Source organism: Diplotaxodon limnothrissa, linkage group LG8 (assembly GCF_057381915.1).
Source record: "Diplotaxodon limnothrissa isolate DT_005_m linkage group LG8, D_limnothrissa_male_GT1.1, whole genome shotgun sequence".
NCBI classification, from domain to species: domain Eukaryota; kingdom Metazoa; phylum Chordata; class Actinopteri; order Cichliformes; family Cichlidae; genus Diplotaxodon; species Diplotaxodon limnothrissa.
This window is the reverse complement of record NC_140603.1, coordinates 25,598,927-25,626,643: the sequence shown is the minus strand read 5'-3', so window position 1 is coordinate 25,626,643 and position 27,717 is coordinate 25,598,927. Positions and strand designations below refer to the sequence as shown.

The 27,717-nt window shown below is 41.2% G+C and overlaps 2 protein-coding genes and 1 non-coding gene across 4 annotated transcripts; 2 read left to right on the top strand and 1 right to left on the bottom strand.

The window, feature by feature from the left end:
* Positions 1-101: 101 nt before the first annotated feature.
* Positions 102-20,100, top strand: LOC146627002 (neurabin-2-like). Its single transcript, XM_085360973.1, has 11 exons — positions 102-150; positions 398-1,944; positions 11,764-11,896; positions 13,742-13,862; positions 14,079-14,183; positions 16,334-16,466; positions 17,985-18,137; positions 18,253-18,306; positions 18,454-18,683; positions 18,768-18,864; positions 19,983-20,100. The coding sequence occupies exons 2-11, from the start codon at positions 511-513 to the stop codon at positions 20,031-20,033; spliced, it is 2,511 nt and encodes an 836-aa protein (XP_085217099.1). The 5' UTR covers positions 102-150; positions 398-510; the 3' UTR covers positions 20,034-20,100.
* A 1,570-nt stretch (positions 20,101-21,670) lies between these two features.
* LOC146627001 (histone-lysine N-methyltransferase PRDM9-like) lies at positions 21,671-26,992 on the bottom strand. 2 transcript variants are annotated; one of them, XM_085360971.1, is made up of 7 exons: positions 26,885-26,992; positions 26,464-26,579; positions 25,435-25,518; positions 24,354-24,631; positions 24,181-24,248; positions 23,856-24,046; positions 21,671-23,701 (listed from the first exon to the last, which is right to left on the bottom strand). In XM_085360971.1, the coding sequence occupies exons 2-7, from the start codon at positions 26,558-26,560 to the stop codon at positions 21,714-21,716; spliced, it is 2,706 nt and encodes a 901-aa protein (XP_085217097.1). In that variant the 5' UTR covers positions 26,561-26,579; positions 26,885-26,992; the 3' UTR covers positions 21,671-21,713. The 2 variants fall into 2 exon arrangements, with proteins under 2 accessions (XP_085217097.1, XP_085217098.1); XM_085360972.1 differs by lacking the exon at positions 26,885-26,992 and having other exon boundaries at positions 26,464-26,606.
* A 261-nt stretch (positions 26,993-27,253) lies between these two features.
* Positions 27,254-27,324, top strand: trnag-ccc (transfer RNA glycine (anticodon CCC)). Its single transcript has one exon. It is a non-coding gene; the product is annotated as a tRNA-Gly (tRNA).
* The last annotated feature ends 393 nt before the right edge of the window (positions 27,325-27,717 follow it).

The following is a 27,717-nucleotide window of genomic DNA, read 5'->3' as shown; positions in this document are numbered from 1 at the left end:
GGTCAAAGAATTAGGAGCAGACGGGCACTATGACCCATGCATTCCCCCCTCCATGCAGCAGCAGCAGTCTGCCGCTACCAGAGGACCAGAAATCTGCAGCTCACAGAATGAAGAGATCAAAATGATGCTGCCTCTAAAAAGGGATTAAACGTAAGCAATCTGTCGTCAGCTGCGGTAAATCCGCGGCTCATTACTCTTCTGTTTTTCTGTGCAAACATTTTCAGTAACTAATGCAATTATCTGAGAAGGTCAGGCTCGCATTGTTGTAACTGCAAACGAGCTATTGACAGATGCATCGCGCTCACTTTCTCCGCTGCACTAGACGAGAATTGCAGCGGATGCAGGCAGGCCTTTAATGCGATCTGTTGTTTTTGTTTCTCTCCATCTGCCGGTCTAGTCTGGGCGCCACCTCGCTGGGATCGGCTGCTGGTGGATAATACAGATTTGCCACCGGGAGTTGAGAAAGGAGACATGCCGTCGTTGAGCATCAGTTGCGACGCTTGACTGACCATGATGAAGACCGAATCCACATCCAAGAGCACCGGCTCTGGCTCCACGCTCAGGAGCCCATCCCCGCACAGGAACGCGTACGAGGCGGGGATGCAGGCCCTGAAGCCCGTTAAAGACAATGCTGCAAATGGGGACATGCAGGAGGGCCCCCGAGGGCGCAGGTACGGCTCTAATGTGCACCGTATCAAGAACATGTTCCAGCAGATGCAGACCACATCCCCGGCCGACGCAGAGGGTGAGGACAACGCCAGGATCGCCGACAAATCGGTGCGCCTTTCCCTGCCCAGAGCCGGTAGCCTGAACGAGAACGTGGATCACAGCGCGCTGCTGAAGCTCGGATCCACCGTGTCCGAGCGCGTCAGCAAGTTCGACACAAAACCGGAGAATGGGCACCAGCGGGCCTCCTCGCCCAGCTACTCCAAGCTACAGGAGACCCGCCGCATCTTTGAGGAGAAGCAGCAGCAGGAGAAACTGCAGCAGGAGAAGCTGCAACAGGAGAAACTGCAGCAGGAGAAGCTGCAGCAGGAAAAACTGCAGCAGGAGAAGCTGGCTACAACCAGGGTGTTATTGAAGGCAGATAAGGCCTCGAGCTTTCAGGATGGCAGGTTGGATATGGTGGCCCGTTTTAATGGCAGCACAGAGTCCCTGGACAGCCTGGACACTAGTGAAGCAGTGTCCCCTACAGTCAGCCAGCTCAGTGCTGTGTTTGAACGGGCAGCCGAGCTCCGGAACAACCTCCACCGTCTCTCCTCTACACCACCACTCCCTTCCAGAGGGGTCAGCACCAAGGTAGGCGTGTTGAATTCCAAGATAATCACAAAGAGGGTCAGTGCCTTTGCATCAGGCAACCAAGGGGATGAGATAAGCATTCAGAAGGGACAGGAGACACCTCCAAGGGGCTCCAGAGGAAGGGTGACTCCTCCATCTGAAAGCGTTAATGGTGGCCAGTGTGCCCCAACTACTGAACTTTACAGTAATGTAGGAGAGCCGAATGAACAGAGAGAAAAGACCGTTTCAGATGCAGGTGTCGAGGCCAAAGTTGATGTTAAACCTGAGGAACACTCTGGGACCAGCGAGCCCAGCAGCACAATACTGCAAGGTGACATCCACATGTCGGTGCAGAATGGAGAAACTGCCTCAGAGAAGCGAAGCTCTCCAAAAAGTGCCGACATGGTCAGGCAGGATGGGGACAAAAATACAGAGGAGGAGGAAGACAGGACTCTCAGAGAAGAACAGTCGGGCCGGGACTCTGTGGATATCAGTACCTACAGTGCGGTGGGGGAGGACTTTGAAGGAAGCCAGAAGGATGAGGAGGAAGACGAGGGCGATGACCGCTATGAGCCAGAGTCCAGCTGTGTGGAGATTTCAGGGCTGCCTGTGGAAGAGGATCCACCCCCTTCAAGAAAGATTCGCTTCAGCACAGAGTCCATCCAGGTGAGGAAATGTGAAGTGTAAAAACACCCTGAATTAACAGAAAGAACTGTAGCTAGAACACGGAGGTGTTTGCTGTCACATTGTACCCCCGAACCTTGTTTATTAATCAGGCTTGTGTGCTGATTTCTGAATTGTAACTATGTTGTGGTGTGGGATTTTCTTTTCATCCTGTGTCTTTAGAGGCTTGTTGAACTTGACCTTAAAGCTTATCTGCTGTGTTACAGTCATAGCCAGTGCCGCTGTCAGCTTTTTTAATGAACTCGCTCAGCCTCTGCCAGTGTCACACCAGTGCTGACATTTTGATTTTAGCCTGTTTCAACACAGGGCTTTGCACACTACTAACACCCTCCTCCCCAGCAGCCAGTTGCTAATGGATGGGCCTGCATTCCTACTGTGCAACTGACACGGGCCCCAAAAGTGCCTCAACTGAAATGCAGCAGAAGCTGCTTTTGTAAATAATTGCCTTTTTTTGGGGGGGGGGGGGGTAAAACAGACCTGGCAGGCCTGGATAATTATCCCCATTTTTAGAGAAGTGGATATTGTACTGTGGAAAATGAAAGGTCATCGGATGCTGTATTTGTGATTGTGTGTGAGATAAAGACAGAGGAAGTGAGAAAAAAAGAGCACTGTAATCTCTTCTTGGACCGGTGCAATGAGAGAATAGGACAGACGAGAAGGAGGAGGAGGACGAGTTGATTTGAAGTGTCTCTCGTTGTCTGGGGGCGGTGTAATGATCCGGAGAGGAGCATCAGACTCTCTCCAGTTCAGTGTTGCTGCTTTGCTCTGCCTTGAGGTCCAAGGCATACAGCAACTCTGCAAGCTAAAGTGGGCCCTGACACTTTGTGTCACACACATTACTTCTCACAGAAAGGCTCTCCTGTACCATTTCATAGCTTGTCAAGTCCAAATTTTCTCTTATCGCTGCACATTGTCCAGAACCATCCAGTTTCTGCACCCTGACATTTGAATATTATAGTTTAAAAACCAACCTGACATAGATACTAACAACATATACATCAAATATTGGAATTAATGAAAGACTGCTAAGGACTGCACATATATGTGTTGGATCAATGCAGATATTTCTAAGCTAAATAAGCTAAAGAAAACAAACTGAGAAAATAAGCTTTTGGGATTATAATGACAAATATTGACAATATAAAATTAAAAAGTGTACAATTAAAGGCCACCAGTGGTGCTCTGGAAGCTTTGTTTTTGCACCTGCTTTCTACCTTCACAAGCTCATACGAGTGACATTATTAAATATATCCAGTGGTTTCAAACCATTTCATCGAGAAACAGTTGTTCGTGGTAATGAACCCAAAACTGTAGCAATCTGTCAGATAACGGAAGAGAAGATTACTGAAGAATATAAACAACACAAGTTATGGAATATACTTGAAAAAAAAAATCAGCTCTGCAGATGTTTGTCAGGCCTCAAGGATGCACACAATGCACTGTGATCCAGTGAGAAAGACTCAGTGAAGCATAATTCTGTGTGTAATGCAGTGTTTTATGCACATTCCAAAAATTTGGAGAACGTCTTTTCATGTACGGTAACTGACACAAGTGTGAAATCTGATTGTCTACAAATTACTAGTTATTCTGTTAGAGGTGAAATTAGGCCTAACATTTTAATGGTAGAAAACAAGCTTTCGTTTATAATGTTAGAGCCCTGATCTGGTTTGTTAATCTTCCAGCACTAAAGATTCTTTTCCAAGGACATATCCACCCACCTTGGAATGGTCAGAGTCAGACACACTGATTAGACTGGCTGATTTGAAACAGTGCACATTCAAAAAGAAGAACCAATCAAAAACAATGCTCAAACTTTGAGAGGAATGGAGCCTGTCTGGAGAGACAGTGCTTTATTAGCTATGTTATCCTAGATGGCATTGCACTGGATTTGCTGACTGGCATTTTCTGGACATATGTCAAAAGAAGGAATTAATGCACTGAGAATAAAGTGCAAAGCAGTAAAGAATAATGATATATTCTACATGTGGAGTAAGCCTTCTTGTGTAAAGAATATAACCCTTAGTAATAATGGACAATTTGATTGGTAACTGTAATTTCATTACATATTGTAACCAATCACAGTAACATTAATTGAGACATTAAATTACATAGTTACTCCCGAACAGCAATTATACCAATAGTGATGTGTGATTATGTGTCACTATTAAGCTCTAATATATTGAGCAAATGCCTAGAAATCAGCTTTGTCCCATAAATCACATACAAGTCATTTGTGGGCTTGCTGTGCCTGTCATGCAAGTGCAATAGAGAAGAAAACACACTTTCAACATTATTTTATCCTCATGAGATCAAGCGTGGTTACCAGGAGGAGGCATTATCTACGGTGTGATAAAAGCTGTAAGTCACGACTTTGATAAAGAGGAGAATTTCGTTGTGACCCTGCAGCGGTCAGTGAAGAAAAAAAACCTCCTACTGAGTCCTTTCACACTGTATCAGTGTGGCCTTTGTTATGGAGATTGATGCAGGGTTGGATGAGAGTAAGGGGGATGCGAGGTCAAATGGGAGGGGCGTTATTATGCAGCTCAAATGTCATGCGAGTGCATAACAGCCAGCTCTTAAGTCACACTGTCACTTAGTTTCACTGCCAAACAGGAAGTGCTCATTTTTAGCGCATATTTCTCGTCTGAGCAACAGTGCAGCTTTTGGTCACAATTAAGTCTTGTTGTGGTGACAGCGGTTGGACGTCTGCATGCATGCCTTTCTCTGTCTCCGATTCATACTGATTGTTCCCCTCCATCTGTCTGTCTTTCTGTCCGTGTCCTCTCAAAGTGGCAAAAATAGCAGATCTGCTTCGGGTAGAGTTCACACTGCATTCTTTGTTTGCTCCTCCTCACACTCTTTCTCCTGCTCCTTCTTTTCTCCCTTTCGCTCTTTGTCACCAGTCTGCTGCTGCTAGTAAAAATAGCAGCATTGTTATCATCACAGACCTGCCTCGCTTTTCAGGGCCGCCTCTTTTGTCGAACACAGGAAGCTGCTTCTCATGTCTTATTTATTTCTTTAGCTTGTTTGTTTTGACTCAATTCTATATTACTCGGTGTATTTAGCCTGACCACTTAGCCCCCTAGCTTGTTGTGATTTTTAATTATTTATCCCACTGTGCAGGGGGAGCTTTTTGCCCCTCAAAAAAGAGAGAGATAATCTCCACTAGATTTGGGCTGTGTCTCCTCCAATCCAGGAATAAGCAGATTTATTTGCCACCTTGCTTACCCCTCACCTCACCTACTCCTAAACATTTTGTCCTTCTGCACCACCAACCTGGACTCTTTCTTCTAGGTCTCTGCCTACGCTCCTCAGTCTCACCAGCCTGCTCAGAGAACACCTATGATTTTCTTTCACACTGTGTTATTAACACAAACGATGACTGTACTTATAAGGTAATAAACAGAGGGTGTTGAATTTTGACAAACATAGAAGGAGGTGTTGCTGCTTTAAAGTGTCTGCCACAAAACACAAAATACAGACTACCCTAAATGCACCACAGAGATCATCCAATAAGGGAACTGCCCATGAAGAGGTAACCATATGTTAAGGTATCCTCAAACTGTCTATCACTTTGACTCAGCAGGCCTGCAGTATTTCATACAGTGCATTACTCACAGCCAGGAGGAGTGGAAGACCAGACAGATTATCAGCAAGGTCAGACTGCCCCACTTCTCGGCCCTGCACTGGTTGGTGGTGGGCTGCAAGCATTTATGTGATGTGCCCACTCGTTCAGGTTACTGCGACAAGCCACATTACGCAACGTCTCGCTCATGATGTCTGAAACTGTTTTGTCTTGTCCCGCCTGCCATCATCTTGTCCAAAAAATGACAGGCGTTGGTTACAGTGACATGTGAGGTGCCAACCGTGCTGTATGGATGGCTGAACATGTATATTTGTCTTTCTCAGGCTTTACTGGTCCTGTAGTTAGGATGATTGTTATTTTATGTTTTTATTAATACCAGAAAATATAGAATGGAAGAATGGAAACGGTTTTCCTCCTTGAGTAATGGTGCTGCTAGTTAATATGCTTTTAAAAGAGGTTTTTTTTCACAATTCCTTGACTGGTTAAGTGAGAAAAGGAAGGCTGGAAAAAAGACATGCTGTGGAAGAGAGCCAGCGATTAATAACAAGTAATAATTAAATGCAGAGAGATCTATTAATACACAGTGAGTGAAAAAGGCGACTGAAGAACAAATACTCAATGCATCATGGGAATCCCCCAGCAGCCTACACCTATCGCAGCATAACTAAGGGAGGATTCAGTGTCACCTGATCTGGCTAAACTATATGCTTTAGCAAAAAGGGAAAAAAACCCAAACTAAGTCTGTATGTAAAAAAGAGCCATAGGGATACAAAAGAAAATGTCATAACAAATGTAATCAGTATGATATGGTAACATAATAAAACATATACCCAACATAAACACAACATAATAAAATATATATAGTTACAGAGTTTAGTTGTTGTATCCTTCTGTATAGTGTAATGCCATTCAGCCCTCTGTGTTGACCTTGTTTTCATATTGCCGTGCCTCTCTCCAGCGTTAGCGCTAAGCCTAAACATGACTGCTGACCAAAAATTGTTCTGCCAAAATAGATGGGCTTTGGTGCCATGCAAACATTACTATGACGAGCTGACCATATCCATTTTATTGGCAAGAGAAGACTGGTCAAACGTGATCGCTGCCAGAGCCACATCCTTATTTTCTGTCTGCATGGTGCACATCTGGCATGTGGATTAACCCCCAATTTTAGTAGGATTTAGAAGCAATTACCTGCCACTTGTTTAACCTATGTTAGTTTAGATAGTGGCGTCATTAATCTTTAGGAGGAAAAGTGTAACATACGCTTAATTTTGACAGCTTTATTAAGCATGGATTAATTACTGCGCACATATTCGTATACAGGGAAAATTGAGGCATTCATATATCAGTGCATGGTAATGAACTTTTGCATTTAGCTAGAAATTGAGAAAACTGTACGTCGCACATGCAAAGCCTAGTATGAGCAAAAAAATGCTGGAAAGCTTTTTTTTTGTTTTTTTTGCTGAATGCAACGAGAGTGGAAACACTCTTTTAGGAAAAACCAGTGGCACCACCTACACACATCCTATTCGCTCCATCCAAAATTAGAACAGTTTTTGGAGTCAAGAGGGAAAGAAACAGCAGTTGACGTGCTGCTGTGGGCAGTGGGGGTGGTGGGGTGTGGGTTACGGGCTTGCTAGTTAACACAACAGCGTTATCCAATCACACTGTAGCCAGAGGGGCATCAAGATGCAACCACACTGGAGCAGAGCAGAGGCATGGTGTGGCAGCTGTATCATTTTGCCATTTCGGTGTCACGACAACAGCGTTGTAAAATGGTTGTCGTCACTTACTGGCTGCTTTTTAATACCCTTTACAATCCCAAATAGGTGCTCTGTATAGACACAAACACAATCTCTAAGCTGGTGAGTGGCTGTAGTTTTCTGCCCATGGAGCTTTTGTAGGACATCCGAGGCGGCTGGTAGCAGAGGGAGGGAGGAAGGGAGTTTCCTGGCCATCTGTTAGCTCCTCTGACCTACTATCTGCCACAACTGGAACAGCGTCCTTCTCTACCACACCCCCCTCCCACCACACTGCCTTTAATCCCAATGTTTGTCTTCCCAAGATAGCCACCTCACTGTTCGTAGAGTTCATCTACAACTCTGCGTGCTTAGGTAAAGCGAGGTCAGAGGTTGTATCGTGGAGAATCTCAATTAGTCTGTCTGTAAGGAGGGAGATAGACTTCCTGCTGGAAGCGAGAGGTAATTCTGTCAGTCAAGGATGATACTGTAGCTTGACTTATAGCATGGCCAGTTTCTCCAATAGCTGCAACGCACAGCACAACTACAGTGGTGATCATTTATTACAATTGCAGTAAAATAGAGTCGCTCAGTCTTCTGTCTTTGATGTTTTGCAGTATCATGGGTGTAAATTGAGGGCTTCACAGACCATCAGCTGTGACCTATTGATCTTTAAACTCAAGGGGTGATGCAGTGCCACGTGAAAGTGTCACACTGGTGCTCAGAGGTCTCTGTTGTTGTTTTACACTCTGTTACTTGCAAATAGTGTATTTTTTTGGCCGCTTAATCCACATTCTGTTAATCCGTCGAAATACAAAGGTAACCTAAATCAGAAGTCATCTGACTTAAGTTCTTCTCCCATGCTAACTATTGTGAGTTTAAATCTGATGGGATTCACAGAGTAAAGTGTAACAGCAGTGTATCTAATGGTTTTAGAACTGCTGAACCTAATTAGTCTTTACTCCATTCCTTTTTTGATTGAGTGTTTTATTTACAAAATAGTGTAAAATACAGCAATTTGTCTACTTTGGAAGTTGGACCCACTAAATAATGAGCATTTATGGATATTTATAGGTTTTGTGGTCAGTTAAATGAAAAGCCCAGGACAATGGGAACTATGCTTATTTGCTTTTTTTTCTTTTCTTTTCTGAGTGTTACATGAGAAGATTGGTAGATTGATACCGTTCATGCCTGCAGGGTCAGTATGAAGCCACAGCCAAGAGTTGGTTAGCTTAGCATAAATGTAAATGGTAGAAAAGAGAAAGAAAAAACTATCTGGGGTACCGTCTGCAGCTGCTCAAGAAGCAGTTTTTAAAAATATTCATGTGTTACTACTTTATTATGGGGCCATAATTGTGGTTTCTAGTTTTTGTGTTCAAGTAAGCAAACCTGCTGCTGGTCATAACTTTATATTCAGTACCCAGATGTCACAATGTTTTTCCAAAAATACTAAAACAAGTGGCAACCTCCATGAAAAATGCAACTACTGTGGAACTGAGTAATCATAAGATGGCCGGTTCAGGCTCACTGTAAAACTGAGTCAATCCCAATAAAGTGCAATGTTAAAATGGCTAGTTTCAGCTATAAAAGTAACATCTTTACAGCCTGGTACCAAAACAAGTCCCTCACAACAAATATTGTCACTTCCACCTTAAAAAACAAAAAAACAAAACAAAACAAAAATCACAATTACTGTATCCATCTTTTATAGACAGTATTTGTACTGAACTAATTCTTCCCTGAGAAACTAATAGAATAATTGACACTAACTGAACTCTAAAGCAAATTGTAATTTTTATGCCATAATTAGCCCCCCCCCCAAAAAAAAAAAAAAAAAAAATCAAAAGAAAAAATCATCCATGTCATTGCTTGCGTGATCTGACAGTGATGGGGAGAGATTTAACTCAAGGCGATTACATTTTAAACTCTATTGTTATGGGTAAGGACAGCCCAAAAGTAGGAGCAGAAGCTTGTACAGTGCTCAATGATGTAAGAGAATACAATGATACTGAATAAATTTAAGAGAGGAGGGGCTGGTTACATTTCAAAGGAGCTGTCAGAAAACTGACAGGCTCTTTACTGTGGGGTTGCCACGGAGACGGGGCCCCATACTGTAGGACTGAAGAGCAGCACGGAAGCTACGAGATGCTACTTCTGTAACACAGATGGACAAGCTAAACAGGCCGGCGACATGCAAGAGTTGCATTGAATAAAGCAAACCAAGGCTTGAGGAAACAGTGTGAAAGTGTTGCAGAAGAGGGAACAAAGATTGTGGAGAGAAAAGTTGATAAAATAAATCAAAGAATGTGTAAAAGGAGAAGGTCCAGCACTGAATTAGTGTAGCCAGCGGAGCATGCAAGGTGGTGCATACATAATCACCCTGGAAGACTGAAAGTGAGGCTTTTAAAGATTGGGCTCTCTCTTTCTCCCTGTGTGTGTGTGTTTGTGTCTATGTGAGGCCTGTGAGCAGCAGCTGCAGAAGGCCTCCATTAGCATGCTGGGGGTGGTTATGTAAACTGTCATGCTGTTAGACCAGAGTGAATGTGGGAAGTTGAGCCCTGAAAACAGAGGCCCCTGTCTTCATAAGAGCAACTTCAGTGGTTGTGATTGATTTTTATTTATTTATTTTCTCATTAGTCTGTTTGATACAGATGACTGCTGTGAAACAATACAGCTCGGACTAAATGCTGTGGCTGTCTCAGTTGAAAATGTCAATACATTTGAATTGCATTATGTCCGCATTAACAATGTTGGTCAGTTATTATCGAACCATGAAGCCATCTTGTCTGTCTCAGCTACTTACGCATCCAAAACCTCTAAGTAGTGATCTTAAGCTTTTTTCAATCCATTAAATTGCTGTCCTCAATGGAATGATGGAAATCAGTGAAGGTGATTTAGAAAGAGTCATTTCTCTGAATAGATCATATTAATTTTAACTTGTGTTAGCTTAAGCTGGATTTTCTAAAGAAATCAAACAGAAATATTATATATAAGCTTACTGACCACTGTGTGTGTGTCTAACTTTAGCTCAGTGCCATGTGGACATGGTTTAGAGCTCCAAATAAGTATCAGAGTGAGAAAGAAAGGTGATTTAAGTGGCTATGAACGTGGCATAGTAGTCAGCTGGTGGTGGTGGAACATAAAGCTGTTAGAAAGGAATTTGAGCACCGGTGCAAGAAATGTGGGGGAGAAAAAAAATAATACTCAGATTAGAGTCAGTTTCCTGTGAGTAATGGTCCTGTTTCCTCCAGTACTTCCTCTCTTGCCTTTCTGTGACTCTGTAAGTCATCTTCCACAAAGCACGTGTAACTGATATTAACTGAACCGTTCAGTAGTTTGAATTTAAGTATCTGTAGTCACGTCATTCTGCAATCTGCCCACTCTTTTACCTGTTAATACACAAATGCAATAAAAAGTAAAAAAAAAAACCCCAAAACGAATCACTGCTCCTCAGGGTGCACAGGAAGTGATTCTGGTGACAGCAGCAGTTACTATATTTGGAGTATGTGCAGGAAGAGTGATAAGACACAATGGCTCCAAGGAAAAGAAAGACTTGTCTAGAAAGAAAGGATATCTATCTATCTCTCTATATCACAGAGGCCAGTTATAAGGAGGTTTATTAGGCAACAATGACAGTGGCGTGAAGCGTGGATATGGCTGTGCGATAAAACCAAAATCTCATATCCCGATATAAGACATTTATCGTCCTGACAAGGATATAAATCACAAAAATGTAATATTTTCTGTAAATTCTGTGAATCTCAGGCATCTCGACTTGCGTGAAGTTTTTCCAGTTGGGCGTCCTTTACCTGTGTTTTAACCATGCATGAAACTATACATTTTTAGACATAAGTTCTTTCAAAGTTTGAGCCTAATGTTTATTTTTAGCACCTGACGGCTCTTTTTTGCTTCTCATCCGTAAACTCTCTGCATACTCTTTCCCGTGATTCAGTTTATTTTGAAAAGTCTCAACAGGATCTTGAGCTTTATTGTGAAAGGCTTACGTGGAAAACAAACAAGCGGATTGCAGTTTTGTTGCTAACGACAACACGTAAAAACTGGCACTTGTCCATCCATAGTGTGGTTATTTTAAATATAAGAGGAAGATAGAACTTTAAGAAATTTATATAGCTACTACAGTGACCATCAAAACGATGAAAAAATATTGCTGTAAACAAACGATAGCATAATAGGAAAGATAGACGTTTTTATATCGTCATTCGATATATATCGTTATATCGAACAGGCCTAAGCGTGGATCTAATTTTTGCCAAGAAAACAAATAATTTGCCATAATTTTGAACATTTTCTTTTCAAAACAAAAAATCCCAAAACAACTGTGACTCACAAATGTCCCGTTTCAACAACAAACAAATTCTGAACAGGAATAGATGCTAGCAAAAATCTGCTCCGCCTTGCAGAGACTTGATGTAAGTGTGATTCTCAGTCTGATCTTGTCCCTGTCTCATCCTACAGGTGTTTGCCACCTATTCCAACGAGGACTATGACAGACGCAATGAAGATGTGGATCCAATGGCAGCGTCTGCTGAGTATGAGCTGGAGAAAAGAGTGGAGAGGCTGGACCTATTCCCTGTGGAGCTGGAGAAAGGTATCAGAACTAAACCCTGTTTTTTTTCTAACCAGTCGAGTATTTATACAAATTCTTTCTGTAAAATCTGCACTTTACTTCGGGCATATAAATAATTCTAAGCATTTACTGTACTTTGACTTGCCTGAGGCTTCTTTGCACCTTGCTAAGAAAGAGAATACAAAAAACCCACAAATGTAAGGTTCTGTATTTGAATGATCAAGCTCCCATTTGGCTCCCATCTCCGAAGCAATTAAAAAAAGTCCTGCTTTAAAAGACCTGCAGGGTTCACCAGCTGCCTTCTGCTCTCCCCAATGACTTACAGATTTGCAGTATCCATGTAACATCATAGTGCATTTCTATGTGTGTAGAAGACTTGTGTATAGGGCAGATTACGTGGGTTACCATATGTAGCAGTGTTCTTTATAGGTGTTGCGGTGTGCACGCTCTACATTAATTAGATCATGATAGAATAGAAGCTGAAATAAAAAAGAAACAGTGCTTGAAAAAAAGAATACGCTAAATCAGCACATAACGCCTCTGGGAGGAATCTAGGTGTTATATTGATTATCATCTAACTTTGACGTCACAGACGTCAACAAAACTAATGTTTTATTTTTTCAAGATCACATGAAGGTCAGAGCTTTTTTTTTTTTTTGTCCTCAAGGTACAAAGAAACTTATGCACTAAAACTCAGTTGTAGTTTGCACAGAATGCTGATGTCAGGTTGAAAATCCCCAAATTCAACAGACGAAAAAGCTTATGATGCGTCATCGTGACATAGATTGGGCTTTCTTTAGAAATCTTAAATCCCAACTATGTGGTAACACAAACAAACAAACAACAACTAATCTTTTTAACCTCTCACATATCAAGAAACTACAGTTACAGTTTTTAGTGTACCTTCCTTGTTGTTCCTGCATTCATTCTGACTTTCAGTTACATATTTCTACTCTTGAACTCTATTAGAGTGCATTTGCGTGACTCATCGTTACCATTATCTATCTCATATTAGCCCTTGGTGCATCCCCTCAGTCAATCCTCAGTCTCAAACGAGCCATTCTGGTTTCCTATCCCCTCACTTTGCACAAACAGAAGGTTTGAACAGAAGGCACCTGTAATATGTGTTCGCTTTTTTCTGACTTATAATCCAACACTTTAAGCTGATATTTATTTTTTACAATATTGGTTTATTATATATTATGGTAAGCAAGTCATTTTAAGGTACCCTGTGGAGCGTGCTGGTAAACTTTGCTGGTAACCATACATGGTTTCTATATGATTAAAGCTGGCGCAAATGTTGGGGGAAGCAAATGTATAGCCTTGAGGACACGAGTTGTGTTAAACTTAATTTAAACTTTACTTAAAATTAAGCGAATATAATTAATAAAAAACTACAGTGCACCTTTGAGTGGGTTTAAATTATAGAGGATAGCAAACAAAGGTTCACTAACTAATTTATTAGCGCACAGCTGAAGAATTATTAAAATTTAGCCTCTTCTACAACCACTGAAAGCAGCTATATTTCTTTTTGCTATGCCATAATAACACATTCATAGACTGTACATTAAAACATGGACATAGCCACACTGACTTCAAGCGCTGGGTCATGAATTCCTGTTTTAAAAGATCGATTTGAGCATTGTGACTGTTGCTATCCCGTCGTTCTGAAGTCAGAAGTGAAGAGAGGTGGAATGTTATGTTGTTAGCTAATGTTAGCTATCTTGTGGCCATTCAGACAACTGCAGGTTCTGTTACTTTTGTGTTGGCTGCATTTTCAGTCCCAAAGGTTGCCTCTTCAACAACAAGTCTGTTACAGACAGATTACAATACCAGTTTGGTAACAGCAAGCCTGATTTCTTTCAGACGGTGACGGCCTGGGCATCAGTATTATTGGGATGGGTGCAGGGGCTGACATGGGCCTGGAGAAACTGGGCATCTTTGTGAAGACTGTCACAGAAGGAGGAGCAGCACACAGGGATGGCAGGTATGTTTCTTCGTACTTTAAATATTCCTGATATGATTAAAAAAATGTACTGCAGAACTGAAACATCGCAGGTCAGAAATTAAGGGAAGTTGAACAGGCCTTTATTTTGTAAATCAAATGTCACCTTGAGGTTATCTTAGTAGTTGTAGTGTTAGTTCCAGGAGTGGATTCCTTATTGTTCCTCTAAATTCTAAGCCTTTAAACTGTCTGCTTCAGGATCCAGGTGAACGATCTGATTGTGGAGGTGGATGGGACCAGTTTGGTGGGAGTCACCCAAAGCTTTGCCGCCTCTGTACTCAGGAACACCTCAGGAACCGTTAAGTAAGTCTCTCTGACTAACCAATTTGCTTTGAATCACTTTTACATCACAAAACAAACCTTTTTTCTTTTTTGTAGACAAGTAGAAGTTGAAGTAGAAATGCTAGTTTGCTATCAATTTCAGTTTTACTGATATATCTCGACAATTTTATGGATTTTGTTAAGACTTTCACAAAAGGATCCATTATAGTGTCTTCGGGTGTCCCCTGAATCTTCCCTTTTAGCACCATTTTAAGTAAAAAAAAACAAACTGGTGCAGTCAAACTATGATGCACAACTTTTTGCATCAGCCTACTCTGGTTTATTGTCTATTCTAGTACAAATGGGACCATCATTTACAAAATAGGACAGCATACTTTATTGAATACAACTTAGAACTGCAGCATATATGTACCAGAAATGTTATATTGAGGTCATAAAAGGAAGTGCAATGTGCTATCTTTTTCTAGTGGCAGCTAATGGAGTTGCCCCCTACTGGCCATTATAAAGAAAGCAGGGGCAGGGTATTTCCTTATTGGCTTTTTTTGACTCATTTGCAATGTACTTGACCTGGAAGTTGGAGACACATACTTGGTACTGAGTTGAATGCATTCTGGTAATAAAGTTGCTCCCTAGCAAGATAGATCCATTCATGCATCACTGTCAAAACAGTGCATTGCATGTTTTTTTTGCCCCTTAAAACCACAGATGAGGAATATTCACAGAGTACTGGGTTATTTAATGAGTCACAAATACATATCAGCAGTAGTACAGTTTTACTGCGGTTTACGTGCATTACCACCACCTTGAATCATTAGGTCGGCGTTCTTGAATTTCCAAGTTGGAAGTGTGAAAATTCTGACTAGGAACTCAGATATTCCAACTGCAAATGTAACGCACTGAAAGCTCCTGAACATCAGACTGTTGTCAGTAAATTGACTTTCTAATGTTAGTATTTAAAGTACTTCCATACTTTTAAAGTAATATAGATTTAAAGTACATTAAACTACTTTAATTTGTGGTCTTTGTTAAATGGTCTTGTATTTTTGTAGCTACTATTTTGTGGTTTTCTAAATGCCTTAGCAGTGACCAGGATATGTGTTTTCATTGCTAGTTGCCCTGACATTAAGCATTCTTCCTGAAGGAGATGATTTCCTTTTGATATTTACCCACAGCACATTTTTTCACACAAAGCTTACTTCTACCACATCCTGCCCATTCACTTCACCAGACTTTAGATTTATATCGCCAGTCTCCCAGGGTCGTGATTATACCCTTTAGTATTGAAAAGCTCCTTTTAGAGACATTCGGTATAAAGTCCAAAGGTTCCACATCAGAGCCACTGAAAACAGTTATCAGGAACCAAAACACTTTGTATCAAAAGTAGAATTTCAAAATGCCAAGGGTCTATTTGTAGCCTTTGCGCTTTGGATTTTTGGTATGGCTCACTGTTCCCGTGTGCTTCTTTTGTCATCCATGCTCATTCATAATTCAGGGTTTAGTGGTCTGCGCTGTTGGGATAATTGCTAGTGTTGTGTGACTTGTGAAGATCAGAGACCTCCATAGATAGCTCATACATTATAGATCTGCTGCAGTGATGGCGAAGGGCAATAGAGCTCCGACCTATTCATAAAACAAACGTCACGCAGACAAATAGATTGGGACAGGAAGTGTGTTTATGAGCATTTAATTACCTCTCAGTGCTGCAGAAATTGAAAGGCTACAGTGGCTGGCTTAACAACCATCTGTGGCTTTGTCATGATTCGCTGTCCTTTACCCAGTTTACCATTTGTGAGCGTCAATCAAGAGAAAATATAGTGTCTGTAATGATCTGTACAATGTGCTAAAAGAGAGGACGAATTGAGGGTTTGATTCGTGCACCCAAGAGGGTAACTATGTAGAGAAGATCTTTGTTAGAGTGTAAACAGGAAGCCATTTTCTGTTATCAGAGAGCCAGCGCATTCCAGCTACATTAATACATTATGCTATACTAACTGAAGAATGAAAACATTCACTGCCTAAAGAGCCGGTGTTTGTGCTCCTCAGTGTTCAGAACAAAGAAGAGGCCAACATGTATTATTTAGCATATACATACAGCATCACAGCATATATATATGGTTTTGTCATAGTTTTCTGTTCCTGGCTGAGGTGGAATAATATATGCCTAAATGCAGGTTTGTGATTGGACGAGAGAAGCCGGGTGAACAGAGCGAAGTGGCCCAGCTCATCCAGCAGACCTTGGAGCAAGAGCGCTGGCAGAGGGAAATGATGGAGCAGCGCTACAACCAGTACATGGATGAACAAGAGGTTAGAGGGCAATAAGATTACTGAGGTTACTAATGAAGCGTCTAAAGACAAAACACGTTGATTATCATCTCTGTAAGTCTGTGAGGAAGGGGGCACATTTCTTCCCACAGATAATCCCTCAGTTGATGTTTTCATGATGGTGGTGAAGACTGTTATCTAACACATGATTCCCCAATCCCCTCTTAGTTAAAATCAGGTGAAAGCATATGATTCACATCCTTTTTATACTCATCAGTCCATTCAGTGATCCTTCCTGCGCTCTAGGTGGTGGACTTTGTAAGCGAGCATGCCCATCAGGGTAGTAGTGTTATATCACCGGATAAAGGCGATCACTCAGAACAACTTTGAATTGATTTGTAGGGATTCCTTCCTCTTAAGTGGCCAAGTGAACCAAAACCATGCCAGGAAACTGTCTCCCCCCCACAGCGTAACAAAGCTACCACATCCCATCACTGTAGGGATCAAAGCATAAAAACTTTGCTTGCGCCTGGTTTATCATTCTTTAACTGGTGATGGAGCAACATCTGCACATGCACAGTAGAGAAGTGAGGGTGAAGTGCTTACTAATCCAGCTTCACCCCTCCCCTCTGCACAAATACAAAAAAATGGGACATAAGATATTATTTAACCACTGCAGATGACGCACAGTCCCACACAAGCTGAGCTAACAGAGCAAAGACATCAGTAAACAGCCTCACAGTTAAGCACAAAGTGCTACCTTAAAATCCTCACTTAGCCCTCTAGGATATTGGTTTCCCTGTAGGATTAAAAAATATGTGATTATTTTTATGAACAGTGAAAAAGAAAAAGCCACACTGTGATATCCAGTGTATTATAAACATGATCAGAAAATATGCTCCGCTCAGGGTTGTGACTAAGCAGAGGGACTTTTTTGTGCCCTTTAGTTTGTCAATGATGCCTCAGATTGTTTCGCTTTTCATTCACATACACGGAACAGGCTCAGGAACTGTCTATGGTTTCATTAGAATAACAGAGAGGAAGTTCCTCCATTCATGGACAGTAAGAAGATTAGGTGTGGAGTTGCGTAATGAAAAGTACAGGCGCCTGCTTGAGTTGTGCACCATCTAGTGTCTATTTGGCGTCACAGCACAAGAGGACGACACCATCAAGACACTCATCAACACTCTACCTTCTTGTTTCCTTTAGCATTATGTCCAAAAATTAATTAAACAAATTTAAAGAAATATATTTGGTTTTCTCCAGGAATTGCATAAATTGAAAACCCTCCTGGAAACCAATATGTGCAAAAACTATATTTTAGCATTGGAAACATTGACAGATTCAAATTTTGTTTTCTCTGTGTAAATCGTATCACTTGAAAGAGTTTGTTTACCTGCAAAGGAGAAGGACAACAAACTTTAATCTCACTCACTCTCCAGCTATACATGCACTTTCATCTATATATATAAAATATAAGTCATAAGCTCTCCTTTTTTTTTTTTCTTTTCTTGATTTTTGCCTATGAACGGGGTCCTAACCTTGACCATATCCCTGCAGGGTGGGGAATACGGCACAGATGAGGAAGAGGATGATGATGAAGAAGCTAGTCCACCGTATCCCACTGCGATCGAGGTGTTTGACTTGGCGGAGAACGAGGACATGTCGCCTCTGGAGACAGACCCTGAGAAGCTGGCCCATAAATACAAAGAGGTGAGCCATGAATGTCGTAATTACAACATTTCTTCTTTAATCAAAACTTTTTTCACTAATGCACCTTATATTTAGAGATGTGTTTAGAATAGTAACACTGGGATTTTTTTTATAGCTCCAAATAAAACACGCTGTCACCCAGGCTGAGATCCAGCAACTGAAAAGAAAGGTAATTTAAAGTGAATATTATCATGATATTTTATGTAATGGTTCTATTAAGAATAAGCAAAAGAGCATTTCTTATCTTTAGAGTCAGAGGAGTGTGTCCGTTTACATCATCATGTGATTGAAATGAATGAATCACGCTTTCTTCCAGCTGCACCACGCAGAGCAGGAGAAGCAGCGCTGGCGTATGGACAAGGCCCAGCTGGAGCAAACCCTGCAGGAGAACAAGGAGCGAATGGAGAAGCTGGAGGGCTATTGGATGGAGGCTCAGAGCCTGTGCCAGGCAGTGGATGAGCACCTGAAGGAGACGCAGGCCCAGTATCAGGCCCTGGAGCGCAAATACAGCAAAGCCAAACGTCTGATCAAGGAGTATCAACAAAAGTAAGACCGTTTAACTACATGTACAAAAGCCCGAGAGAGTTGTGAGATCAGAGTGCCAATGCTGTTATCCTCTTCCTTTAACAGGGAGATTGAGTATCTGAAGAAGGAGACCCAGCGCTGTGCACAAGTTGGGGCTGAGGCCAACCTTCTGAAAGAGGAGTCAGGGCAACTCCAAGAACAGGTATACGAGGTGCCTCAAGGCAGTGTGTGCACATTTAATCTTTACATCTAGCAATTAATTTAATATTCACACAACAACTGTGTGCTGGTAGGTTTGCAGAGCATTTTGTAAAGTGTTCAAGAGTAAACACCACTTTGCTTGATCCAGACCAAATCTGATCTTGAAACTTCTATTAATCAGAATTGCTTGTGGTTTCAAGAAAATCTTGAAACCACAAAAATGTCTTGGGGAACTTGGAGAAAGTGTGATGAAGTTGAAAGAGTTTATGTATGTTATCATTGAGCTGCTGTGTGGTTGCATTACTAGGAAAGTGCATGTCAGGTTACGGTGTAGGATTTCAAAAAGGTTTGAAGCAGAAGTATAATGCAACGGAAAACCTTGTTGCTGATTTAGAGGTTAAGGTTGATTTTATTGCATTAAAAACCCAACATCCCATACAGAGCTTCTCTTCGGTCTAGTTTATCCTCCTGCCTCCCTCCAGCAATTTAAAACTTGCACTAGATTCATTCATAAGCAAGACCTCCTTCTGATTTTCCAATATTGAAATGTTGATATTTGCTTGTAAAAATGGCTGTAAAAAAACTGTTTTCTACTATTAAGGGAGGAGTCTTTGTACCTTTTATAGTGCTGTCATTTAGCTTTTAATGCTGTCGTTATTTTGCTTAGGATTAAAACCGTTGATGGAAAGAAGCTTTTGCTAAAGTTTATCTGTAGTTCCTATTTTTTCCCTGCTTGTTAGTAGAAAACAGAATACATGAGTGTAAATGAGAGGGAGATGGGTGTAACAATGAAGCAGCAAGCCATAGAGATATTGTTCCTGTGTGCCTCTTGACAAAGCATGCTGAACATGGAGCTGCCAAGCAGGAGGATAAAAAGAAGACCATAGAGGAGGTTCATGGATGTAGTGAAGGAGGACATTCAGAGGGTTGGTGTGACAAAGCAGGAAGCTAAGGATAGGATGCTATGGAAGAAGATGATCTGCTGTGGAGATCAATGGACCAACTGAAAGCAGAAATGCACAGCAGAACACATCATCTCCAAAAAATACAAAAACAGTACGAGTCACATTCCAGCAGCGCTTCATTGTTTTAAGTGCATTTTCCTCTCTTCTCTTTTAGGTGGCTGATCTGGAGTGCCGAGTGGAGGAGCTGAAATCTGAACCATTATAAAAGCCTTTTCTAATAAATATAGAACTTCACCCGACAAAGGAGTGTTTTAAGTACTTGCAACGAACTGCAGGGTATCTCGTGTGTCCAACTTGAGCTTAATTTGTGGTCGCATACTGTATGTGCCCTCAGGCTTTGTATTTCACCCACTTAACCCTTTTAACCATGTTTTTCTGTTGGCATTTATGGGAAGAAGAGCAGTTTTATCATCACAAACGGACTCCGTAGATGTACTGTTCCTTTTTCATTCCTTTTTCATTCAGTATTTTCTCCCTTAATTTGTGATTCTTGTGAAAGCCCAGGCTGTTGCTTTTCAATTGCCAAAACAAAACAAAAATCCTTTCTTTCTTTCGCTTAGTTTTGTGACATTTTTTTCTGAGTTTGTACAGATGTGATACTGTGTGGTTTAACAATCAGTTTGGTTTGTAAAAAATTTTAATGTGCATAACATTTAACATAATATAAACTAATGAGAGTCGAGGGTCGTATATTTTGCGTGGCAAAGATGTGTAAATTGGATGGAGACCGCACTGAAGACGACAACACATGGTGCTTCACTGGATTGGAGTAATAAACGGGAACAAGTCTGACGTGTCTTTGAAACTGTACAGTATCCCAACCTTCGTAGGGGTCTCGTCACATAACCTTTAGAACCAACTGCTGCCTACCTTTCAGACGTGTTTGTGTATTTTTTACACATTAGGACTCGCGAACAAGCGACTAATCCTCTGGTTTCAACCCCTCACTTCTATCAAAAAGAAAAAAAAAAATAGAAAAAAGGAAAAAAATGGACCACGGAAACAAGCCTCCACAACTGCTGTGCCACAAACAATGGATATCTCTTCCCTCCCCTTCAAATGGATGTTGTCATGGACTTGTAGAACTGGAATTAGTTAGGACTACTGATGTAAGAAACATTACTGGACTGGGAAGTTAAAGAAGCCGTTACCAGCAGCAAAGTTTTAGATTTAAGGAGCTCCTCTCTAACCAGCAGCTGCACTTGACACCGCTGTGTGTAGCACATGGAAAACACTGCCAGGTTTCTACCTGTTTCAGTTTACGCACAGTTTAAATGAAACTGAGTTTTACTTGTGTCAACTGTCATACCAGTATGTTTGTATAGTTCAGGTCAGACTGAAATATTTTAATTTTACTTAATATTTATAATATAGTCAAGTTGGAAATATGAGCTAACAAAGGACAAATAGTGACAAAAGCAATGCAAAAATTAATGTCCAATAAACAAAGTTATACTGTGTCATGTAAAAAAAACAAGAAAAGACAAAAAAAGTAGTAGATCTGACTACAAAAACAAATTTAAGACTACTTAATTGAAGAAAAAAAACAGGCATGGTTATGAGTATTTTCATAATATTAAGGCTTGTACAGTGCACATGCTTTGCATTGTATGTTTTGTGGAATAAATGGTCAACAGTGATGGTTACGTTGGTTGTTTATTTTTTAGTGCAGTTTGACACTCAAAGACAAGTATTTGTTGGTGTTTTTCCTTTTTTAACTAAAAAAAAAAAAATAACTAAATGCTTTACAAGAAAAATAAAAGAATGTTATGTACAGGACATTCAATAAGTCATCAAGTACACAAGCGGGAAAGTGCAATTTAGTTCACATTTAAGCTCCTGTATTTCATTTTAATTTAAAGTCTTCAAAAAAAATGCGATTAGACTAAATGTGCATCTTCTGATGGTGCCTCCTGAGATGATAGTTTCGGGAAAAGCTCTTCCCGCACTGAGTGCATTTGAACATTCTCTGTCCCAAGTGAAGCATCTGGTGAGCTTTGAGACTCTGCGGTCGGCTGAAGCTTTTGCTGCATTCGGGGCAGCTGTACGGTCTCACCCCCGTGTGCTTTCTCTCGTGTCTCTTCAGATCTCCCGACTGCCGAAAGCTCTCCCCGCAGTGGGTGCACAGGTAGGGCTTCTCCCCGGTGTGAGTCCTGAGATGTACGTTGAGCTGACCGACGTACGAGAAGCTTTTGCTGCAGTGAGGGCAGCTGTACGGCTTCTCGCCCGTGTGGATGCGCTGGTGCTGTTTCAGACCGTAGTGGTTTGTGAAGCCCTTTCCGCAGTCGTTACACAAGTACAAAACCTTCACTTGCCTGAAGCATGTGTGAGATTTGAAAGCTTTGGCAGTCATACAGTTCATGCCACAGTGAGGACACGTATATTCTTTTTCCCCCTCTTGTTCCTCCAGCTGATCCGTTAGGCTGTCCGACTCGCAGTGTGAAAGATACTCGACGGGATGGTGCCTTTTAATGTGTTTAATAAGATAGCTCTTCATGGTGAAAGAGAACTGACAGAAGGAGCATGGGAAGAGCTCAGACGTGCAGTGATACTTCATACAAGCGTTACTCTTCTGATGCTGTTTAAGGTTACTAGGTGTAGTGAAGACCTTACCGCAGCGATCGCAGCTGTAAGATTTGGCCTCTACATGTACCATCTGCTCGTGCCTTTTCAGGAAACCAGACTTATTAAAGGTTGCTCCACACTGGCCACATCTGTGCTGCCTCAAAGTGCATTTATGTGCTTTGAGGTCATCTGGGTTTCCATATGTTTGTTTACAGCGATTACAGCTGAACCATTTGTATTTTTTTAACTTCCCATTTCGGACAGAAGCCGCCTCTGGTTCAGCGGAGCTCCTCGCAGGCTGAGCAGGACTGGTAGCTCTTCGTTTAGGCGCAATGAGCTTAGTTATGGCAGAAACTCTGAATCTAGCTCCAAATCTCTGAGGCCTCTGAGAGGGAGGATTCTGGACCGATTCAACGCTTTCACCGTCAGGCATTACATCGTCTTCGTTATTTTCAGCTGTGCTCTCATCAGAGTGATGTTCATTTATGTGCTGCTGAAGGTCATCCACTGAGGAAAACGCCAGTGAACATTCGCCACAGCTGAAGGGCAATATGTCGGAGTCCTCTGGATCCTCATTTGTTTTTGTTTTACTCTGTTTCTGGTGACGCTGCAGGTGTCTGGTCAGGTCATTGTACTGACCGAAGCATTTCTGACAAACAGCGCAGACGTACGGACGTATCCTCTCATGGACAGTCACCTTATGCTTTTTGAGGGATGATTCCTTTGTGAAACTCTTACCACAATCTAAACAGTTTGACTGGAGTGTTTCTGACTCACCTGCACAAGACTCAGGAGCCTCAGTTGTATCCATAGCTTCTTGTTGGTTCTCATTTTCATTCATTTTTTCAGATACAACTGAATCTCCTGCCTTTAAAAGTTCTGACTCTGGCGTTACACTCTCTTTGTTGCTGAGGACTTGCTTCTGATTGGAAGCTTTTCCTACAGCCTGCTTCCTATGAACTAACTGATGTCTGATTAAGCCAGATGCCTGGCTAAAGCTTCGCCTGCAACATGGGCAGCAATAGGGGCGTTTGTTGGAGTGAACACAAAGCTTGTGCCTCCTAAGATGAGGTATTTGCTTGAATGTCTTTCCGCAATCGTCACATGTTTTAGATTCAAGAGGATCAACAGACAGTACCACCAGTGATCCTGCAGCACTGGAGGCATTATTTTCTCCATCAGCTACTTCAGCACTTTCAGGCTGCGTGTGAAAGTATTCTGTGTGTCGCTGGAGGAAGGCTTTGGTGGTGAAAGACAACTGACAGTGGGCGCACAGGAAGATCTGAGTTGTACCGGATACAGTACTCTCTGCATTTTAGGAGAAAAAGGCGAAAACATCAACAAAAAAACAAACAAACTATAAATCAAATTTTTAAATAACACAGTCAGGAAAATTTTACATGACTATGGCTCTTACAACGATCACTTTTATGGACTATTGAGACTAGCAAAGTCAGGGTACCTGTTGCATTCAACTTCAAATACCACATCTGGGCCCAAGGATCACTAAAGTGGGCATGAAGTTTGCTGCTGGGCCACACCAAGAGCTCATCTCCAGTATTTATGGTGCGACAGCAGTGAAAGAGGATGCTACCTTTGTACTGGACTGCCAACAGATTTGCCTCATCTCTATGACGGGCATGGTTGACATACCTGTGTCAGGAGGGAGGGAAAAAAAAGCATTTTCTAATAATGTACAAGCTGTACAAACTGTGATTTATTTTATAGAATATAATTAAAAATTAATTTTGTAATTCAACAGGAAACAACAGAAAAGAATTCAATACCTCATCCAGTTTGAGTATGATTCTTTGGCAGCATCAATGTAGTCATAGTCATCCTTATCTTTGTAAATCTGCAGTAAATTGGAATATTGTCACAAAATACACACAAAGAACAAAATATGCATCAAGAGGTTTAAACTTGTTTTATTGTTTGGGTTTAATACATCCCAGCTCACCTCCCATGAGAAGTCACTTGCCATGGCAATCTCCCTTGTTGTCACTTCCCCCTCAAATGGTCCAAAATGCATTCCAGGAGACACTGCAGGCCCATAATTTAGGACCCCAATCCCTGCACTGGGAATACTAGATCTGCCTATCATCAGGCCAAAAGGCAGAGTCAGGAGGGCCCTCTGCATGACGCCCATGTTTGTTGGAAAATCGAGAATAAAAGATGGGCCATTAATGTTGTCAGGATCACTCTGGTCCTGGAAGAGAGTCAGGCACTCCTCGCAATCTATAAAAATGTAAAAACAAGGGAAAAAAAACGGAAAAAAGCTCATCTGGGGTAATTTTTACTGGACATACCACAGTGACAAATTATCAGTCAAATATTGTCATTATTATTATTAAATATTAGTAAATCTTTGAATGAATGTGTATACACTGCAAATATTTGTGTAGGTTAGGTCCTCATGGGGAAGACCACTGCTAAGTCATCCATCTAACACATTCTACAGTTCAGCTCTAGTTTACAAATGACAAAAATGTGTGGCTCAGAAAGACATGTACTGATCTACAGGTGTGTCCCTATTAAAATCTAAAGAAGATATAACCAGACAGAGAGGTAGGGTTAATGGGATAGAAAACTGAAATGTGTAAGTTTAAAGACTACTGAATAAGACCATAGCAAAACACTTTGACTTTCATTTAAGCGTATTATATTTACTTAGCAATGGTCCTGGAGTTGTGGTCAGAAGTTTTGACACACTTATCACGGGCCTGAATGTCAAGTTAATTTTTGACTTTTAACATTTCTTTGAATTATTCGATTTCCAGGGTGAAATGATTGTACAGCATACATCTTTAAAAAACAAGAATTGGGCGCACAAGTTTATTTTGGATTTTCTCTAATCCACAAAGGGTTAAAAGTATACATACAGGTTCAAATAAATCCCTACCCCCATTTGGTTAAATGCCCTGTAACATGCTCGGCCAGTCTCTTTTGGCAGCGATGGACAGGCTTGTGACATATTTCTGGCTGGATATTAGTTGTACCTAAACTGCAATAGCAAAAGAGTAAACATGGGGTTTGCTTACAAAAGCCATCGTCACCATCTGGGTTTTCTCCCTGCCCCACAGCGTCCAGTAACTTCTGTATTGGCGTGTCTGCTGGCTCTAAAACTGGCATCACAAGAGGAACAAAGAAACTATTTTAAAGGCTATATTACAGCACTGAATTCAATTCAATTTTTTCAATTCAATCTTTATTGGCAGACTACATGTCCATAAAAACAAGACAAGAAACACACACACACAACTCCCCCCCCCACACACACACACAACACAAGGTATACCATTAAATATATATATGTATATAAATAAGTATATAAAGCATTTGTAAAAATATAAAACCATAATATACATAAAACACAATTACTTAAAATAAATCAATAAATACACAAACACTTTAACCAGTGCTTTCTGAGACTGGATGAGTAACGGGAACCACTCACTGTCGGATCTGTAAGTGCTAAAATTATACTGTTACTCGAACCATCCAGTCGTTCTCTAAAACTGAACATTAACTTTCTTAAAAGTGCTTTAAAAGTCCAGACACCCACAGCTACAAACATCTGACTGGCACTACCACTTCTAGGTATCCTGCAAAGGATTCTCATCGCATCATTATATGCAACATGCAGCTTCTGCATGCTACATTGTTTGTAGGATGACCACAAGGGGGCAGTATATAGCGGTGTGCAATACGCTTTAAACAAAGCCACTTTAACTGGAAGTGAACAAAAGCTGAATTTGCGTGCAATAGTATTTGCCTGCACATAGAGCTTACATCGTTGTCTGTATATGTCATCATCATCATCATTCATTTGCTCAGTAATAAAGTGACCGAGGTATTTCACCTTTTTATGAACTTCAAGAGTTTTTTGTGCCAGTTTAAACAAAGGGAAATTTAGCTGTTTATCCTGCTTGGTTCTACATATCAAAACAGCACTTTTAGCAGCATTGTACTCAATGTCATATTGCACACCATATTCAGTACAGACATTAAGAAGATCCTGTAACCCAGCACTGGATGTCAACGTTATTTGTAATGTCATTATAGTGTACCTGCAGGGGGGTTGTTTTCAATGGGAATGCACTCCTCAGTTACAACCACCTCCTCGGTTGTCTCAACCCACTCCACGCTGCTGCTTCTGTCCGTCATGAGTAAAAACTGTGGATAGCTGGTGGGAATGATCAGTCTTTACGGCAGTTGCTTACACAGGATGCATGCACACTGTCAAAAACATAGTAACATGAAGCTACAGCTAGCATTAGCTAACATTATCTCAGCACGTTAAACCTCTTTAGCCTTTAACATTACAGCTATAATACTAACACAGACAAAAAAAAAGGACCAGTGGCAAAGGTACTATCAAATCAGTCTCCGATAGCTAATAACGAAAATGTGGCTATCACAGCACAAAACATGACAAATGGCATTAATGCATGTGTAGTTAATAATATATAAAGAATAGAACTTTTGTACCAAGCTGACGTTCAACGGCTATATTTCTGGAGTTGTTTCGTAACTACCGTCCAAAACACGAAAGATTAAGCTGTTAGCGCATGACGCTTCACTAGAAACCACAACTAAAGTATCCGAACCCTAAGATACGGTCCCCCGGAAGAAAATAGAGCACACTTTCAGAATAAGAGTAAACGTTTCCTTCTTTTTAAATAAAAGTGGCAACGTTTTTCAAATATGTGCTGTTCTTCTACTATCGCTTCCTTTTATCGTTTTCACATATCAGTAATATATAAGGCGAGCATCCATAAACAAAAGTACACATAATGGTCCAAAACTCGACCAAGCTTCACGCCGATAAATTGCTTTCTATCAGCCCCGCTAACAACGGCGCCGCTGGTGTAGTGGTATCATGCAAGATTCCCATTCTTGCGACCCGGGTTCGATTCCCGGGCGGCGCACGAGTATTTTTGTTTTCCTCTGAAAGAGACTGCAAAGCTCACCTTAAGATTAACCATTTCATGCCCTTAACATTTGACATTAACATTTGATCCTGAGCCATATTATGGAAGTTTGAATTATAGAGGCAGCTAGGTGATCTCAGGTGACCGAACCTGGTGCGAAAGGGCACGAGTGTGTATATAGTGTGTGTATACTGTAGACTATATTAAGAGTGAAAATACATTTTTTTAATTTTAGGTTCCCTCCTCCTTTTCTGTGGTATACCCCTCTGGGTTCTCTACATTTTTTTACACTATTTTTTTGCGGAAAAAAACCTTTATTAATCTTTGAAGATGTATTTGACACTGTGAAAAACATTATCACAAGAGTTCAATACACTTGGACACTTTTTT